General features: G+C 31.2%; 2 protein-coding genes and 1 long non-coding RNA gene across 4 annotated transcripts in view; 1 reads left to right on the top strand and 2 right to left on the bottom strand.

The window, feature by feature from the left end:
• LOC111052608 overlaps positions 1-3,067 on the bottom strand; it is a 24,566-nt gene extending 21,499 nt beyond the window's left edge. For both annotated transcript variants that reach the window (XM_039430205.1, XM_039430204.1), the window contains exons 1-3: positions 2,921-3,067; positions 2,123-2,223; positions 897-1,129 (exon numbers count right to left, since the gene is read on the bottom strand). In XM_039430205.1, coding sequence (XP_039286139.1) covers positions 897-1,129; positions 2,123-2,223; positions 2,921-2,923 — 337 coding nt within the window. In that variant the 5' untranslated portion in view covers positions 2,924-3,067. The remainder of the gene's footprint in view (positions 1-896; positions 1,130-2,122; positions 2,224-2,920) is intronic.
• Positions 3,047-6,136, top strand: LOC120351810. The gene is made up of 2 exons (XR_005571546.1): positions 3,047-3,150; positions 5,964-6,136. It is a non-coding gene; the product is annotated as an uncharacterized LOC120351810 (long non-coding RNA).
• LOC111052619 (dehydrogenase/reductase SDR family member 12) lies at positions 4,437-20,568 on the bottom strand. Its single transcript, XM_039430207.1, has 6 exons — positions 20,417-20,568; positions 16,753-16,848; positions 15,952-16,076; positions 14,631-14,766; positions 10,957-11,176; positions 4,437-8,151 (listed from the first exon to the last, which is right to left on the bottom strand). The coding sequence occupies exons 1-6, from the start codon at positions 20,483-20,485 to the stop codon at positions 8,036-8,038; spliced, it is 762 nt and encodes a 253-aa protein (XP_039286141.1). The 5' UTR covers positions 20,486-20,568; the 3' UTR covers positions 4,437-8,035.

Below are 20,568 nucleotides of genomic sequence, written 5' to 3'. Positions count from 1 at the left end.
TATGTAGGCCTAGCCGTGCTTTGCAACGGAACTCCTTTATTTTATTTGTGATTTAACCCAATAGAAGTACTGTATTTACATGCTACTATTATAATGTATTTTTTGACTTATTAATTGATTTATTGTCTTCAATTTGTTTATTCAATTTATTATCATTTTCATCTCAATACTTACAAACAGTTCATTTTTTAATTAGGATTATTCGTTTCACATTTTCTCGAACTTCCCGCTCAGCAGGGTACTTCGCCCCCTGCACCCTCGTGAAGTACGTGGCAGCCTCCGCACCTCTACTAGGCTACAGTAAGACACATTTTATTCATCAATGAAATATAAATTGTTTATATGATTTTATTTATTTATTTATTCGTGGACAGAATAGCAAATCATATAAATATGATTAGGAAGGAACAACAGGCTTGGCCCAAATCTATTCCATTTCCAAATTTTGATAAATTAATAAAATGTCCAAAAAATAGGTTATGTTTCTACTGTTAGGTTATATTTTGTTTAACATATTAACCATTGACAATGCATTTTAAAAATGTTATTAGTTGTTATATATTAGTATTATTATAGAAATTAGTGCAGTAACATATTTCTGTTGTTTTACTTTTTTTGTATTGTTATGCAATTGAATATACAATAAGGCTCGTAGTGGAATTTTTCTGTGAGCCTTTTTATATTTGTATCAAATAAATGAATAAAGATATGTTTCTTTTGATATATAATTTATTTCTATAGGGCTAACTTATTTGATTCATCAAAGAGAATTACTAGTAACCTTTCATTTTTTTGATCAATTATAATACAGCATCATAATTTATTATTTCGAACGATGATAAACTGATGTGATTTAATTTGGATTTTAATTTTAACTTGAAATGTTGAAAAAATACCTTCATCAGCTTCGAGTTTGTCATTCAACAGTGATACCCAGCACTTGTTCCTTTCATCCCTCAGGGGATCGACACAATCAGTCGAGAATCGTATCAAAACCTCTGGAATTATCCTCAATTTATCCCAGTGATCCACCTCGTTGTCATAAAATAATTGGTCAGTGTACAGAATGTGCGGACTTTTTGCTGAGTCGACATTTTGCAGTATACTGATTACGCATCGATGCCAACTCCTAGAATAAACAAACACATTTTACTTTTAAATAAGCAATAAAACTACGGTACCACAATTATGAAACCAATAAATAAGTCAAACTAAATTTTGAAATTGTAGAATATTAAAATTCATGAGCAATAATTCAATACAAAAAAGTAGAAATTATCATTTGAGGAGTGGCCGTAGTCGAGTGGATTAGATACTGGCTTTATAATTCAGATGCCCTGGTTCGACATAGTCCCGGCCGGGCAAGATATTTTACTCAGGTCACTCCCGTGTTTCGGATGGACACGTAATTTGTCGGTCCCGGCTGCCTAAAAACAGTAGTTAGGTCATGTTAGAAGTCTTGAAATTGATCAGGTACGTCTTGAAAACTGTGACACCAGTCTTGAGCCAGCCAGGTAACTGTAAATTATTATTTGACATATAGGCCTATACAAAATCGTAAATTTGTTACTAAGAAATGAGAATAGATTTTCCAGTACAGGATAGTTGTACAGAATCACGTTTAAAATATATTATAAAAGTACTTCACCGATAAAATTAATAGTATTCAAACCAGAAAATATTTCATAAACGTAAATTATTTAATTATTGAGAGCACATAAATCTTTTAATAGACTAGCGGTTAGTATAAGATTATATATTTTTATATATAATATATTTTTTCTATCGAAAAGATTTCATACCCAAGTACGGTGGTGAACTAGCCACATAAGTTACTTTTTATTAGGTAACCGTAAACTGCAAAAGTGACCAATTGAGTATGTGGTTTGCAACGTAGGTCTCAAACTCACATAATCCTGACTTATGTGAGAGTCGTCCTAAAAATTAGATGATATGAGAAATTAGAAATTGGTTGGAAGATAAGAATGATCTTGTTAAATATAAATATCTTTTTAGATAAAAATGATATTTTTTACTATGTAATTTGACTTGCAATCCAACTTTAGATAGCCTAACGGCCTACTTGAAATGTAGGCTACTAATCAAACTAAAAACCAATTACCTGCAAACCTTCCTAGCCGTCAATAGGTCTGTCAACGTAAGGTTATTCAGTATGAGTCTTAGTATTGCATACTCATTTGTAATGTAGTCCCCAAAATTTGCCTGAAAAGTTTAATTAAAATTAGAATTATTTCAAATTTCAATTAGTTCAAATGCAAATTAAAAGTAATCAAGTAAACTCCGAATGCCAAAGATAAAATTAACAAAAGAGCAAGTTAGTAAGTAGGTTACAAAAATAACAATTTGTACACAAGTAACATGGAAGTTTAATAAATGTTTGAAGAAAAGACACAATGTTCCTTGAATAAATGAATAACTATCAATAGACAATTTTAAACTACGTTATCAATTGTAAAAGAGCTATATAACTTAATGATTATAAAAAAATGAAGGTACCTAGCATTCTTGAAGACCATAGGAGCAAATACATCTCGGCTTTGTTTCTTCAAATAAATATATAAACTTTATCAATCCATTCAAAACAAAACAATTAATTTTAAAAGATATATAATAATTTCTACATTGTACCAGTTATAGAAACCATACAGTAATAAATTATTCAAAAATGGAATGAGTAATGTTTTGTTTTTAAAATAAACAATTGAAACAGTAAATTACTTCTCTATCTAGCAACAATACAGATGAAGGAGATACATGTATTAACTATTAAAATTATAAAAAAGTGTAAAATAATAGTAAGTTTATGTTATTATCTAAACCTACAAAAATATACCTAGACCTAACCTCAAAGAATCGATAATACAGATAACATCCAGAAAAGAAATCCAATAAAACTTACCATTTTACAGACACTTTATCACACTAATTCCTTTGCAATTATTTTACAAACAATAGCAATAATAATTTTACTTCCAATAACCTAAATTAACAGCACCATCGGTGACTATGGTGACAGGAGACAGGACCAGCTGCGAGTGCGAGTGCCAGACTGTGAAACTGATAATTGAAGCAGAAAGCGAATATTGTCAATGCTACCAAGAAAACAAAACATAATGAAAAAACAGGCTGGTAGGGAATTTATTGATGCAAGTTTTTTTTTTACTTTTAATTCTATGAAAATGTTATAACCTAATGTAAAATACATTACTGGATTGTCAGTGGGACAGCGAGTCACGGGGCATTTGTTCTTAAGGCGTTCATTAGGCTACTCTGATAGGGACACCAGATGACCAGATTTTGTCAGCCGTCTGGTGTCTCACTTGAGTTGCCAGGCCGGCTACCACTGGGTCACTAATATAATAGCACACTTCTGGTGTCCCAGCTGGCTTTTCGCACATACAAGACTGACTGGAGGTGTGCCACCTGGCTTTATTACACAGACTGACAGACATCATTAGTTTCTCAGCCTGCTTAAAAGTCTAAACACAGACACCATTGGTGTCCCATCAGCTTGGTTCACACTTAAACACCACTGGTGATCCAGAGTGGTGTCCTAATCTAATAAAAAGGACTAAAAGATGATTGGACTAAAGATTATTAAACTTTTCATTTCTAAATTCATATGGCTGATTTTCTAGTGAATATTTATTTTAGTTAGTTGGAAACCACTTTAAAAATAGCCTGCTATATTAAGAGGAAACCACTGGGTCCAAATCTAAGTTTTAAAAAAGCACCTAAAAACTCATTTTACCGTACCGTGCCTCTCTAACCTCTTCTCCCTTTCAAATGCTATTCGGATTTTACACTTTCCCTAAAAAAAAGAATTCGCATAGCTTTTTGTTGGTGGGAGGTCCCTTTTACAGAAAAGTTTCTTCTACTTTTTCCTGAAAAAACCTAAATTGATTAGTATAAAGTATAGTATTCAAGTTGCTTTTTTTATTTTTTTATACTACCGGTTTATATCAGCTACTCATTCTTCAAGTTTCATTTCAGCTATTCATCATCTCTGTTGATCCATTCATGAAATCATCACCACCTAGGCTTAAAATACTTGTGAAAAGTTGTCTTTGCAGATAAATAAATTCAATAGTTGTGAAAGAAGTAAGTTACGGTACGGTAGGCTACCAATAACTCTCCACTGATGCCTCGTAACGTCATCAACTAGGTACATAATAGCATAGAGAAACAATAGCGTTATTACAATATTGTAATAACAATATTACACTATCGTTTCTCTATGATAATAGTAATCATTGACCTTTCCAAGTAGCCAATAATTTATTATTAATGCAATAATATATAAATTATCATTAAAGAAAACAACTTTATACTGGAGCATGTAAACAATACTACCGTATATACACATGGACACAAACTTATATAATTGGTAAAGCAGAAAAATAAAGTCATTCCTCTATCTGTCTACGGAATTTATTATCATGCGATAGACTTCATGGTTTAAAAGACATCCTCATCAATATATTTTTTGTTTTTATTTTCAATTGCAATTCAAATTTCTTATACAGCTCTATTGACATTGCTATTAAATATTTATAAGATTTTAAAAATTAAATCATGCAGATTCATTTTATTTTTAATTGCAATTTAAATTTCTTATACAGCTCTGTTGACAATGCCATAAAATATTTATGAGATTTAAAAAATTAAATCTCCATGCACATTCACATTTAAGTGTCATTATTCATGATAATATAGCGCAATATTTCTAGAATTGTATCTATCAAGCATATTTTTGAATCAATTTGACATTATAACATCAATCAACTACATTAGGCGGAAACAGCACCACTCTATTTCAAAAATATCTATTCTTTTAAAGAACAGAATCAAAATAACATCTATTAGATTGCCCTCTAACTTTTCACAGTATTTCTGATCACTATTGCTTGAAACTAAACAAGCAAACAAGGCATTATTACAAAAATATACTGCACTTTTCAAGACCTACACTCAATGATTCATTCAATTAAATTACAATGGTTTATTTAGTTACTCAATAAGTCACTTTTCTACTAAATTCAAATATCATACTCATTAGGTACTCAATTGTGAAAAATAGATTTTCTTACACTAATTTAGAATAACTGATTCAAGAGAAAGTTGTTCAATCTAGTTTCAACCTAATATGAACTACGAAAATTTGTCAATTATTGACTCAATTTATTTTTTAATAATTAATTTAATTTGTTGAAAGTTTAGGCCGGTATACAACTATTCAAGAATTAGTACAAAATAAAAGACAAGAGTAGAGTAGGCCTTCATGTAGAATTGTTCCAATTTGATAGATCTAGCATTTATTTATTTTAAGGGTACCTATATAGACTGGAATATAATATGTAGGTATCCTATATTCTATACCTTATGTGATTTAATAGTTAACTGTTGTAAACACCGAATGTTTCTAGACATCTAGACTTTATTCCTCCAATTCTAATATAAAGAGTTTGAACTAGTTCTAGACCTTTCAACTACAGTAACATCAATCCAATCATATCGATTGAAATTTTCTACTCTATTGTTTGGGAACATTTATTTTTCCTGACATTTATGAACATATTCAATAAATATTTGTGTACCTTATTCTAATTTTCAAAATTTAATAATTTAAAAATATTCCGTTAAATGATTGTCTTAGAACATCTTATTCTATTTAATATTATTCAGGGGTTATTCATATTATAAGGTAGGCCTTTTTAAGTAATGCAATAATAATGTTACATATACTGTGAAATTTTATCAAATACTGGTTTACGGAAAAAGCATAGGATTTGAAAATTGGTAATTAAATTAAGAATATTTAAAAAATTATTTGATATGAAACCATTAAAACACATTAAAAGATTGATGATTACAATAGTTTTTACAATTCATGATTTTGTATTGAGTAAACTTGAAATTTTAATTATTTTGGCTCATTTCAGGTACTGTTATTCTTTGGAATTAAATGCGAATTTTATCTCCAAAATAATTATATTATAATGGTGTGGAGAATGGAAGATAATTAATTGCAATCAATCGCGTTCAATATCAAGGACTCAGGTACATTTCTAAGAAAAATGTATTCTAAATACCATTTTATTTCTTACTATCATTATCCTTCATCTAGTACGCTTTATTTCTTACTATCCTTATCCTTCATTTAGTATTATTTACTTGCTAAACATTCATAAAGTAGATATTATCTATCTTTCTAAAATAGGTACTTTAAACACGGTATCCAATACAATTAAACATTGTATTTACCTATCAAGTAAACATTCAATATTATTTTAACATCAATATATTTTTAGACGATTATTAGACAACAATATTAATTTATTTATTATGCATTCATTAAAATTATGAAGTAATTATATACCTCTGACTACACATACCTGTGACTTTCATTGTTAGTTGTGAGTCATGGAATAATTATGATTTGTACTAGTTCCACTTATCAAATTTAATAATTGTTCATTTTCTCAACATTAAGCATGCAAAATATGATTCACAGCAGCCTAATTGACTTTATTTGATAAAATATGGTGGTGATAATTATGGTGTTTTAATTATTAATTTAGAATTTAGTTTAATCAAAGCTTCAACTTGACAGAGACATTTTTTGTAGGACATCTTTCATAGGAACCTATAATCTATAGAAAAATATGTTAAGAAAAAATATTTGGCAAGAGACTAATGTGAAATCATTCAACTAAATAGTACATTTTTAAAATTACGTTATTTTGATTATAGAAGGGTTTAATTTAAATTGAAGAATTAATCGTGTAAAAAATAAGGTTTTGTTATTGTAACTACTGTACAGAAAATAAATCAAGATCATGAGTTAAAGCTTTTTAATCACAAACAAAATAGAATCAACATTCAAACAATAATACAAGAAAATACATAACAAATGAGAAATCGTGACTTTTGTAATTCATAAAATGTGTAAGAATAATAGTCAGCATCAGTAATAGCAGATTCATTTATAAAATGAGAGGTAAAACTTGTGGTCCTTGTGTGCAAAAAAAGTACCATAATGTAAGTGAAAATGAGTATAATCAGAAGACTCCTGTACTGTACGTTATCAATTATGGTGCTATATCGAAGCTATAACTTTTACCGCCCGTTCAAAGAAGTCAAGTCACTAAAAATAAACCAATAAATCTATTTATTTAGCCAAAAATAGAGTCGTCGATATTGGGGAGGTGATAGTACTAAATGGTAACAATTATGACAACATGGAGATTGAAAATTTCATGCGGTGAATGTTTATCATGAACTATTTGAAGCCTTTAATTGGTATACAACATATCTTAAATCTCACGTATTGCTCCACAAATATGTACGTTTAAAATGGAATGTGGACTAGAGGTAATGAATCTAAGTGGAAAACCAAAATTACACGTGGAATGCATGAACTCTTTATAAAGTTGTTTTTATCAAAAAGTAGTAACAAGCATGAATGTTCAACAGCAACACAATTTTTTTCATCGATTAGTACTCCTAATTCGAAAATTATAATAATTAGGTTAATAACCAGTGACTCGACTTAATAAACGGACGAACTAACCTCATGACCCGTTTCATTACAACAAATTTGTGGGATTTGATATATGAACAATCATGAATCACCACATTCATTACTTCATCACCTGTTTTCATGCCTTAGAATAGAATCAGGGACCTATTCCATAATAAACGTCCTACAATACAGGAATAAGCTGCTCATGTACTACACGTTTAATTCATAGCTGTTAATGGTTTTTATTATTACAGGGTTTCAATTCTTTTATAAAGCAAGCCCCACTGATAGATATCACTTATCGTCACATTGACGATATTCATCATGAAACAATTCTGTCAATTCTTATGAAACATTGACGGTAAGATGATAAACAATTCAATCTCGTAGCTAGGCGCAGGGATTTGCTGTAATGGTAACGAGGTAACAAGGCCAGTGTAATTAAGTTGGATTAGTGACCGCTTTCGGCTGCGACAGCCGCTTCGTAGGTCATTGGTGACGCAGTCGCTCCATCATTTGGTCCAGCTGCTTGATGAAGGACTCCTCTTCCAGAAGGGACGCTTTTGTGAACGACATCGGAAGGTGCGGGGGGATGGCTACACGGTCTGCAACATTCGAAAATTGACAGTTTCGTGATGAAATTGATTCATGATAAAGCGATTCCGTTATAAAAAATTTGTTCAAAAACTAGTTGCCTGATAAGAGTTCTATGATAAAGCCGTTACATATAAAACGCTTGGAAACATCACTCGTTAGAAGATACTGTGTTAATCAAGGTTGAGGGAGCGGTTTAACTCGGTGGTCGCGCTGATAAGCTATCGCTTTGATAAGTCAAGAATCATGTGCCTGCTACTCATAAAGAAAAGAAGCACGCTAATGATAATAGTGGAAAACAAATTCAAATGGGACAAGCACATTAATCTATCAATTACCCGGATCAGGAAGCTTCTCTACAAATTCTATCAACTCCGTGAAATCCTCAGCTATGAGACATTAAAAACTGTTTATTTTTTAGTGCAATCAATTTTAAGATACGTCATAATTATCTGGGGAGCTACGAATTTTATACATGTTGAACCTCTCAAAAACGAATACAAGGCTTCAAGGAGAATCAATTCCCCACGAACATTCTTTTCAAGGACAGTAAAGTACTGAGTGTAAGACAACTCTACATCCAGGCTATCATCACGCGAATGAGGAGAAACAACGAACACATAAGACTGGCAGATCATAACCATCAAACAAGGCAGAGAAACACGCATTCAATAGTACCAAGGATGAACACTACATTTGGGCAAAGAAACTACATATATTTGGGACCAAAAATGTACAATTCAATACCAAGTTACATTAGGGAAGAATTCAATAGACACAGGTTCAAGAAAAGTTTATTTTCCTGGTTGGTTGATATTGGAGTGGAAAATTGTGAAAATTTAGTTAGACTGTAAATATTGAAACTATTTATTCTTCATTCTTCTCTTTACTGTTTTCATTTTTCTAAAAATAACCTTTCTTATTATTATCCTTAATAGAACATTAATATTTATCTACTAATTTCATAATTTTGTTTGTATTATAAATTTTTACTAATTTTATTATAAAAAAAACTTTAATCCCATATCAGTGTATGAAGTTTGTAAATAGTAATTATAACACGCAATAAGCAACTAATAACTTATACCCCAACACATATAGTTTATAGTGGGGTGTATATTTATTCATTGAAATTGCCATTTATTCATTGTTGAAACACCGCTGATTTATGTAGTTACATTACAATACTATATTATAAATATTCTAATGTTGCATTCAATCTTCATTGTAATTAATAAGTTTTCATAATATGTGAAATTTATTACATAATTAGCTGTTGTACTGTAATTTATTGTAGATTCGTGTATAAACCAGAATGTATTGTAACTTACTTGAATAAATAAATTTGAATTTTTTTGATAAAACAGTCACATGGAAAACGCGATAAATTTCATACAATAGGATATACTGTAACAATCCTCAGCGATAATTTACAGAACATGAAAAGAAATTAGGATAGATCATAGATGTTGACAATTTACTGGAAAATATATAGGCCTAGAACTATAATACAAAATACATATAATAGTCGAAACATACACATTCTATTGGAGATTGACGACATACAATAGAATAGAATGACTGCTTTTATATTTCCTAGAGAGCGAAGTTGGGGCACAATCTACACTCAATCTCATTCTCATACACTCACTTTTCCATTACAAGCCAATAATGATTGATATACCGAAAATTATTGTTGACATCTAGAATAATGGAATTGCTATGAATGATATTGACCTTGAACATCATACTAGATGACGAGAAGAAAAAGAGAAGCGTATCTAATATCAAAAAAATAATAGAAGCGCCAGCTGTTTATCAACAGGACATCATCTACAAAGAGAATACATCTAATCAAATACTTACTTTGTAATATACTCCGATTACGTTATCCGAATTATACGATTTGTTATAAATTTCGTTTCTCATATCTTCATGTTATTTCTCAAATATGGTGACAAATGCAGAATGTGAATGAATAAAAAAATCATGGATAAATTACAATATTTCATAATTTGTCTTTGACATCATTACTTTTTCATCATAGAAGGATAACTGATTTCAAATGGCAGTACTGTATTATTTGAATTGTTTGTTATAAACAGGTTCACAATGAATTCCTTTGTCACAATATATAGGGTGTTCTTACCCAGTTCTTATAGAATTCTTACCCAGCTGCGACTAGCATCAGACAAGGGAGTATACCTGTTTAAGAATAGAGGAGTTTGGATTAACTCTACTAGAAACTGCCCTATTTGTAATTACGGGGAATTAGAAACTCTAGAACATTTTTTGTTGCGCTGCCCCATGTATAGAGGATGTAGAATTCAATTTCTGGATATATATTGTCGAAATATAGTGAATAATGAGGACAGATTAATGGTATTACTGTCGAATCTGACGGAGGAAAAAATAAACAGAGTTTTCATCTATGTGATTAAAGCATTAGAAATAAGACAAATGATATGTGATCTTGTTTGAGTGATCAGAAGCTATTTATTCCTCATAGGGAATATTGTAACCTTTACCATCAAAATTGTGTAATATTGTTGTTTATTGTATATTGTTATGTAGAGAGTTTATTTTTTCACTATGTTTGTTGGCTCAACTCTATTTGTATGATTAATGTGAACAAATAAATTGATTATTATTATTATTATTATTATTATTATATAGGGTGTTCGAAAAGTCTCTGTGCACTTAATTATGGAAATGAAATGAACTATACATAATCATTTTGTATTTGATCATTTGTAGAAATACAAATTTGTAGAAATATATTTTGTAATAGTTTGGAGGCAGAATAGAACACTGACCCTGATAGAAGAGGCCGCTGGTGTTGTTGCAGGGTCGCTCGGCAATGGCGAGCCAGATGGCGGTGTCGGCGCCCTGCCTTGGTGTGCGCAGGCGCTGCTCGATGCGCGCCGCAAACTCAGGCTGCGCCGCGCGCATGCCCGGCGTGTCCACCCAGCCAGGGTGCATTGCCGCGCACAACACGTCCGGGTACTCCCTCGAGTACAACTCTGCCAGAGTCACCTATTACACATACATCACAACACATCAATACTATAGTGAGGTCCACATTATAATGGCAGTAATTGATTGACAATATTGTGTTGCTGTCCTTTTCTATCATTCTACAAAACGGACAGCGCTATCCCTTTCTAGCTCTGCAATGTTGTCAGTTTGCCAGAAATAATTATTTTTACTTTTGACAGTGACAATACCGATGTAAACAAACAATCTTCAGTCGCCATGTTTTTTCTTGATTCTAACAAAATACTTGAGTAGACAAGTCGTATAATTCATTTAAAAATGTATTTTTGTATGAATGAATAATCTTTAGATCTTACCGTATGAGAAACACGAATTATACATGTAATGACATTTTAAAAGTTTTGATAACTTTGACCATCCTAGACTTCGTCCATCCTCACAAACATGCTTCAGTTAGCCTACCGGTACCGGTATGTATCAAAAGATTATTTCATAATTATTATTTCCATTGAAATTATCTCATCATAAATAGAATTTCTATTTTGCTATAATTTTTAAGAGAAACTGAATTAGAATACCTTCATGAATGTAATTATTTTGACATGAAATTGATTATTTTATCAAAGAAAATGAAAACTAATATTAGATCAAGTGTAATGGGATGAATATTATTGAGTAACAGCTGTGTACACTCAGTGGCAAAATGGAGTCAAATATAGAGATTTGGCAACCCTGTTCTCCCATCTTTCTTCACTGCTATTATAACGTTGACCTCACTAGAGTTCCAATTCTATTCAATATCTAAATGACGATCTCCCCCAAATAATTTGGACTCGAACGTTGTTTTATTTGCAGACGATACTAGAGTGAGGGAGACTCACATTGTATAAGACTCTCTATTAGTTTAGAGACCAATCATGTAGGAGACTTTCGACATTGTCATGCGTCCCCGGCATGCGACCCACTTAACTGTCTAGTGTTGAAATTGAATTGAATTTAACACTTTTATCAGAGATATTGTGGAACTTCTCCATATTAAGATAAAGAAAGGAAAAAAGATGTTGTCGAATTCCACTATAACATGTGAATAAAAATGTTATAGTGGAATTCGACAACATCTTTTTTCCTTTCTTTTTTCCTTTCTTTATCTTAACTTGAATTGAATTTATTGTTCCCCGAGAGTAAGACTGGAATCCTCACAGAGAAAACTTGATATAGTCAAGGTCTATAAATACAGGTCATGACACTCGTGTTCCATATGGAGCGGCCATTATGTGGGGTCTTTATGGCGGTACATTTGAAATTCCAATCTGTTCATAACAAAATCATGCATTATGCTTTTAAGAAACAATATTCTAGTTCAGATAATATGTAAATTCAGGTTTTTGATTTTTTAATAATAAAATTCCAATAATAAATGGTTCAATAATTCATTTTTTATTATTAAAAATTGTTCTTATTCTTGTAACTTGTTATGATTCATAAGACATTGGGACAAAGGCTAACTTCATAAACAGTTTGAAGTTCCCAATCAATCAATTAAATCTAAAAATCAACAATTCAGTTCCTAGTTGGAATCTAAATATTATTATTCTGTCGGAAGAATTTATTTTACAATATTCAAAGCCAAGCAATATTCATCTATATAAATTCTGCTAGAATAGATGAACATAAATTAAGCATAAAAAATCAACAATCAACCTCAGCCCTATATAACCATGTGAAAAATACTGGTCATACAATAAATTTCGTGAATTCCAAACAAATAGCCAGCATTCGAGATTTTCAAGTCAGGATTGTGAGAGAGGCGTTGGAAATCGAAAAGCAAGGCTCTTTAAATAAAAGAGACGACAGCCTCAACGTGTCTCCCTTATGGAAGTTAATTTTGAATACCAAACGCCCAGTACCTGGTACAATGAAACCCGCTACAGCACCATTGTCACCAAAACAAGACAACTTTCCTGGAATTTCACTCACCCAACAGCGCCAGCACAAGCAAGTGGAGGGAGGGGGTAGGAGATATGCTCTTCGACCCAGAAAGAATACCTAGGACTCAGTGTGGATCTCGACGCCACCCTCAGAAGATGTCGTCTGCGATGGCGACGAAACGTCAGACTCAAGTAAGTCAAAACAAACGGATGTACCCGGTTAATTCTTTTACATATATATATATATATATATATATATATTATATATATATATATATATAAAAGCGAAATGGCACTCACTCACTGACTGACTGACTCACTCACTCGCAGAACTAAAAATCTACCGGACCAAAAACGTTCAAATTTGGTAGGTATGTTCAGTTGGCCCTTTAAAGGCGCACTAAGAAATCTTTTGGCAATATTTTAACTCTGTGGGTGGTTTTTAAGGGTTTTGAAGTTCGTCTTTTAGCATGTATATTCTTCTTCTTATTCTCTTAATTATAATTGGAAAATGTCCATACCATATGTTAATATAGAACTATAATCTAGAGAGAGTACCTCTTCGAAACAGTTGTTAACTGGTAACTAAATTAATAATTTTGTCAGGTTGGCATTAAGTTGAGTTGACTTTGTTAGGTTGGCACCAAGTAGAAGATTGAAATGCATTTTTTATAAAATTGATTGGGCACTGCAACTTCAATCACAGCTATTCCTGGTAATATTATATAACTAGCCGTCAGGCTCGCTTCCCTCGCCATATCCGTTCAGCCAGACGTTTAGTCTGGACTCCCGACTAGATCGTCCTAACATATGATAAAAATGCTCAAATGAAAAATGAAGGCGAGCCTGCTGATCTCATTCTTGGACGATCCAGTCGGGGGTCCAGGGGGCGTAGCCCCCTGGCTAGACGGATACGGCGAGAGAAGCGAGCCTGACGGCTAGTTGAACAATATAACAAAATAACACATCATGTTGTTCAATCTATAATGATAACAGCTGATAAATTTGAAAATTGGTTAACTAGAGCCCCATAAAATGGCGATTTTGCAATGTATCACGGGATTGTGTTATGACCTGTATTTATAGACCTTGGATTAAGTCTACTCACGGTGACGCCATCTGGGGGTCTATTGCATGTTAAAATACAAACTGATCGCACCAGTTGTCATCTGGTTATTAGAATAAGAAAGTATTAAACTATTACCTTGTATTTTTTTGCAACAGGGCCCTGGAGTACTGATACTCTGCATCCTCCCATCTTTAATAATTAACCTAGCTCTCCCAATTGTTTCACATCAATAAAAAAATTCGGCTGTAGTAAATGAGACTAAAGGCTGTAATAAGGTATTTATTTTGGTATTTCATCAAAATCGTCAGATTTTACAATTTGGTAACAATTTGTTTACAATTATTGTATTGGGAATGACGTGAGAAACAGTGAACTTCCACTATCCACTGTCTATATGTACCACTTCTATCTAACTGAGACATACAGTTCATTTGGAAATATCGAAACCCTTGAAGCAATATGATTAATGAAAATGATTGGCTAGTGTGTGACGCACCTGTTGCCGTTTGTGATTATCGTAGATGAGTGTGACGTCACCGGCTTTCATGCGCTGACACTGGATGTCTGTCACGTCCAATTTCTGCACCAACATTCCACCCGAAGACACAAATATCACTCTGCCTGGTTTCGCTCTGAAAATACAAGAATTACATTCATGCTGTAAATTAATATGAAAAGAACCGTGAATAAACTTTACTTCTCAATGCGTATCATAATTTTTATTTCTTCGCAGAAATATGAAATATTTATATATAACATTTGTTTAATAAGTATGATGGAAATTCTTCATAATTGAAAACACACTATTCTATTTGTCGACTCCACTTTTATTAATTTAACAACAGAACAGCAGTTTCCTGTTGAAATCAAAATATTTTTAGCTGTACTTAATAGAAGTGGAGTTAAAAAATAAAATAGTAAGTTTTCAAATATTTACAGCATTAAAATTAGGATTTTCGTTTAATAATTATTATTCAAATATCTATTTGATTTGAATTTCAACGACAAATCAGGCTTTGATAAAGCAATAAAACCATTGCTTTTTTGCTGGATGCCTACTACAAAGGAAACGAAGCACATCGAAGTTATTCAATATTTTTAGTGTCTGAAACTAGAAGTTTCTGTTACAAATACGTGAAATCTAAACTCAGGTTTACTGCATTAGAGATCATGTATGCTGTTAAACCAAAATGGAAAACAGCCAACGTTAAGAAAATTATTTGACTTTTTCAACGAGAATATTATGGTATGATGCAAACCTCTCTTATTATATGGAATTTAACTATACTCAATAACTTGATTACTACGTTAATTTTGAACTCACTCACTACACTCTCAAGTCTAAAAAGCTCTGTTGATGTATGCAGGCGTATAAACAAAAATGATAAAAGTTTTTAAACCAGAAGCTTCATGAGCAACCATCATTTTTATATTAATAAGTGTAACTACGTAAATACATGAAATTTGAATTTATAAATAAAATAAACTGAAAAGATCAGAGATAATTATTTTCTCACATTGTATTTTGTCTTATTTTAGTCAGTAGTTCATGATACTCAAGGACATAATTATATTAGCAAATTGCTCCTCAAGCACAGACATTAGCCCATGTGAGGAGCCTTCTTCATACTGTTTGTATTTATTGTACACTGCATGTGAACGAATAAGAATAAAATTCAATAAAAAAACTATTTTTAGATATTGCTGTTGTACTAGTTAGGCTGATCTACAGTTCAATCAATAAATCAGGCTGGATTTGATTTGATTTCACAACTAGATAAAGCAAAACTCATAAGGAAATTTGTTATCACACTTACTTATGCAATAGAGGAATAAGCTGCCTTGTAAGGATGTGAGGCGCCAGAACGTTTACGGCGAAATTTTTCTCAATGCCATCTGGATCAGTCTGTCGATTCGCTACCATTGAACCCGCATTATGTATCTGTAAATAAATATTTTTATATATTCAAATTTGATAACAATTTTCTAGTAATCATTCAACTTGATTTTAATAGCAATCGAGGAAAGTATTGTGCAATATACTTGAAAAAGAAAAGATGAGACAGAGGTGAGAATGTATCAAGAATCTTGAAAAATAAAAGCATTTTGAGAAATGAGAAGAGAAATATTAAAATATAAGATCGGGGGAAGAATTTTGAAAAAATGGATAGATAGGTGCCTTCATTATACGCTTCATAAATTATAAGCATTACAGGCGGATATGAGGCAATAAGAGCCCCCTCCCCCATCATTCACTTGACCCACTAGATAAGAGTTTGGATAAGAAGAAATCAGAAATATAAGAAAGAGATGAATAAGAATTTAGAAACAATTAGTTGAAAGTAAACGCGAAAAAAATATCAAAACTACTTCGAATTTTAATATTTACTACCAAACACAACACTGCCTTATAAATAAGATAGTGTAATAGTTATAGTATAAAATGTAATAGTTTATGAATTAATTGATGTCGAAACATGTCCTATAAATGGATAGGTTTCATTTAAGCTAATTAATAATCAGAATTAGTTTTTAGGTCAATAGAGCTCTACCCCGCTCATTCAACACAATGTAGCTTAGCTTCTAAAAAATGTTTCAATTCAAAGAACGATTTTTACCAGCACATCAAGTTTTCCTGTTTGGTCTCTGAAGTCTTGCGCAAATCGAAACACATTTCTGGGCTGCGATAAATCAACAAGGTGAAGGTGGATATCCTGTAAAGAAAGAAACCAATCAATTTCATAGTAACTACGGAGCATTCTACTATAATCTATTAAAAAACTATACTATACACCCTACTAAACAGTAGTAAATTGTCTTACTTGACCCAAATTTTCTGTAACAATTATATAATTTTAGTACAATTTGACACTACAGTACACGAAGTATATTATGAAGTGGAACAACACCACAAAAAGTCCTGGGTAGTCTCATTTTGTAAGAAAACGAGCAAGACTTAATCAATATTTGACTGTAAAATTATTTTAATTAGAATGATTCATATAAATATATTTCTGTAACTTAGGCCTTGTTAGAACAACATTTTTATAAAACTTGTAACAGAAAACATTTTCATAGAATGAATATACTATGTATTATTAATCGATTTACATACAGGTTCAACCTGTAATCATTGGCTTGATTTATTCTGTTATAAAAAGGCAATATGGATGAATATCAACATACTTAGCTACATATTGAAGATAGAGCATATTGAAATTTGTAACTGTAGATACTTTGATTGAAGCTGAGCATAAATCCGAATACATATTCTAAACAGTACTCTCAAAATGTGAAATGAAGCGAAAGTTACAATGGAAAATTATTATACCACTACCGATAGATGCCATTTAAGACACACAACAATGTGAAAAGCTCTCACTTGAACGAAAAATTTACTAGCTGATTATAACTATATCATTGAAAACGAAAATAAAACTCATCAAAAGTTGATTTAATTCTATCTAAGATTTAGTTGTAGAAGCAAATGGCAGCAAAAATGTATCACACATGAAACCTGAGAACGAAAAATTTAAGACTAATATAGCTACTGTGCCTAATATAGAAAAAGTGCAAGAACGCAAGGTTTGTAAACATTAAGTTTGGGATTAGCAGTTTTATCAAACAAGACACTTTCAATAAGGCGTTCCTCAGCATTCAAATAAATGCGAAGCAGTGCAGTGGTAAATATAATAATATTTAGCAAAAGAAGAATAAGAGTCGCTTTCTCCAAACTTTGTTCAACTATTAGAACTATTAAACCAATGTATGGTTACATTTATCATAATATATTTCAATTGAGTCAGCTAAGGGTTTAAACTAGAATTAAAGTTCAACTTTTGTGGAGTAAGTTTCCCTTAGTGATTCAAGGCAATATATCTATAATATCTATTATCCTATTTTTATTTGCTCTTTATCTGCAGTTATTTTAATCTAAAAAATAAATATTATGGAACCCCATACAGTTTTTACTGATGTTACTTGAATTATTTATTCATTCAACAGTTGATAGTACCAAAATATTTTCCTGTTTAAATGTAGACAGTGCTGTTGTATTCATTCAAGAATGATAACAAATATAGGCTTACTGTATATTCATATCAATTTCTAAATTGAAAATGAAAACACAAATTTGAAATTGTCAACCACTTTTTAAAAACCACTTTTTAAAAAGTGGTTGACAATTTCAAATTTGTGTTTTCATTATGGAAAAGTACCACAACATCACTCACAACACAACTGTAAAATTTCTTAATTGTTAAGTAACATTCCTAAATTGGGAATATCGATTCTGGATCCAAAATTTAGTTTCAGTGTCAATAAATTTACACATCTAAGTGTGGAAAATAGTTTCAAAACTTCAACTAAAACTGAATTTTTATCAACATTAATGTATTTTACACTGATGGTATGCGGTTCTATCTTTAGTTACATTATCATTTGTCTATTGTTAACTGTTATTTATGATCTACTGTTTAATCACTTGAATCCGACGATAAGCTTTTAAAATAATTCAGAAATGAAATATTTAAAGCAAATAATTCAACAGAGTGAATTAATAAAGTGCAACATTCAATCAATACAATACCAATTTGACTTGAATGATAATAAGTTACAGCAATTACAAGTGAATTGTATGATAATAATGATATAATTGAACATGTTATTTATGAATGATTCATTTTATGATCTACTGTTTAACCACTTGAATCCGATAAGCTTTAAAAATAATTCATAAATGAAATATTTAAAGAGCAAATAATGCAACACGAGTGAATTGATAAAGTGCAACATACTAGCATAGACTACATACAATTCAATGCAAAATACCAATTTGACTTTGGTGATGATAAGTTACCGCAATATTACAAGTGAATAATAATGATAATAATTGAGCATGATTATGACAGCTGAAGTTGAAACTTTATTGAAATTCATGCACAATAAATTATATGAGTTTTCAACATAAATCGCCCTTAAATAGAAATAAAGTTGAGTATTACAGAGTTGAACCTTATCTTACAGTTTTTATAAACTTGCTAAAGTGTAACATTTTTATGAATGCACAGGAAATAAGTTTATCCCTGTTTAATATACGAATATATAAAAACCAAAATACGGCTGAAATTCTCCAAGTAAGATAGAGTTTCTACATTCTGATGAAAATAAAGTAGTAATATTTTTATAAACAATTGTGCAATATAGTATTTCATTATAATATATTCAATATTTATCTTCTTCCACCTTCCGAGATGCTCACAATGAAAGTTCATCTGAAATTTTTAATATTAAATAATCTATACTGATATTTAATTTGATTTCTTGATTTAAAGTGTTTTGTATGATAACTTCTAAAGCTATCACAGTTGAGTTACTTACTGTAATGAAAAAATGTTGAAGTAATGTAAGTAAAGTATGATGTAAATGTGAATTGAACCAGGAATATCAAACCACGAATATAAAAACCAAATGTATTCATTTACATGGAAGATGAATAAAAATGATTCTGCTTGTTTATTTATTTATTTATGGAGACAACAGGAAACCTCATTTTGTCTCCCTTACAAAACAACATACAATTGTTCAACAGGTCTAGAGTTGAACACGAGCAGAAAAAAACGTACATGACAATCCATGAAAATTACCCGTTTTATTCAGAAGTATTAACTAGAAATCTACCAAATTCAATTCAAACAAAATAATATTGTGATATTGTAGTTGCAGTGTAATCATTCTCAGTAATATGTAATTAATTCGATTCATAGTAAAATGGTAATAGATTATCACAATAATAATGCAAATAAAATATTGTTTTGTAGAGAATTTTATAGGTACCTAGTATACTATCAAACATTGAAAGTTTAACTTACCCCAAAAAATGATATCAACTGATTGAAGATATAAATTTTATGAGATATAGATATGTATGAATTATAAAGAACATAATTACTGAACATCGAAAGCAAGAACATCAATCTATATCATAGAGAGGTTGACACTGATGAATGAACATACACACACAATTGAATTCAATGAAAATCAACCGTTTTACAGAGAAGTGGACACCAAACATACACAAAAATTGAACTCAAACAAACATTGCCAACAAATAAACTTAGATGTTGACTAAAATTATGAATATTTTTGACAAACACAGTGCAACGTTGAAGAGAGCTGAACATTTATACAGAGCGATAGAGCGTTTATAGAAGATGAGAGACAACATCATTGAGAAGATGCCGCAACATCTACCTGATTTGCAGTTTCATTCATTGATTCTACCTGATTGCCGGTTTCATTCATGATGGTCGTTTGCACGTGTTCACCTCTTTGGTGATTCTTACACACCATGTGCACGGTTCCTCCACGGCGAGCTATTTCGCAAGCGATCGCCTGCCCTATTCCGCTGTTCGCTCCTGTTTTTAGCAACACAC

This window comes from Nilaparvata lugens, chromosome 6 (assembly GCF_014356525.2).
Source record: "Nilaparvata lugens isolate BPH chromosome 6, ASM1435652v1, whole genome shotgun sequence".
NCBI lineage: Eukaryota > Metazoa > Arthropoda > Insecta > Hemiptera > Delphacidae > Nilaparvata > Nilaparvata lugens.
The sequence above is the reverse complement of the archived record's forward strand: the minus strand, read 5'-3'. Positions and strand labels throughout refer to the sequence as shown.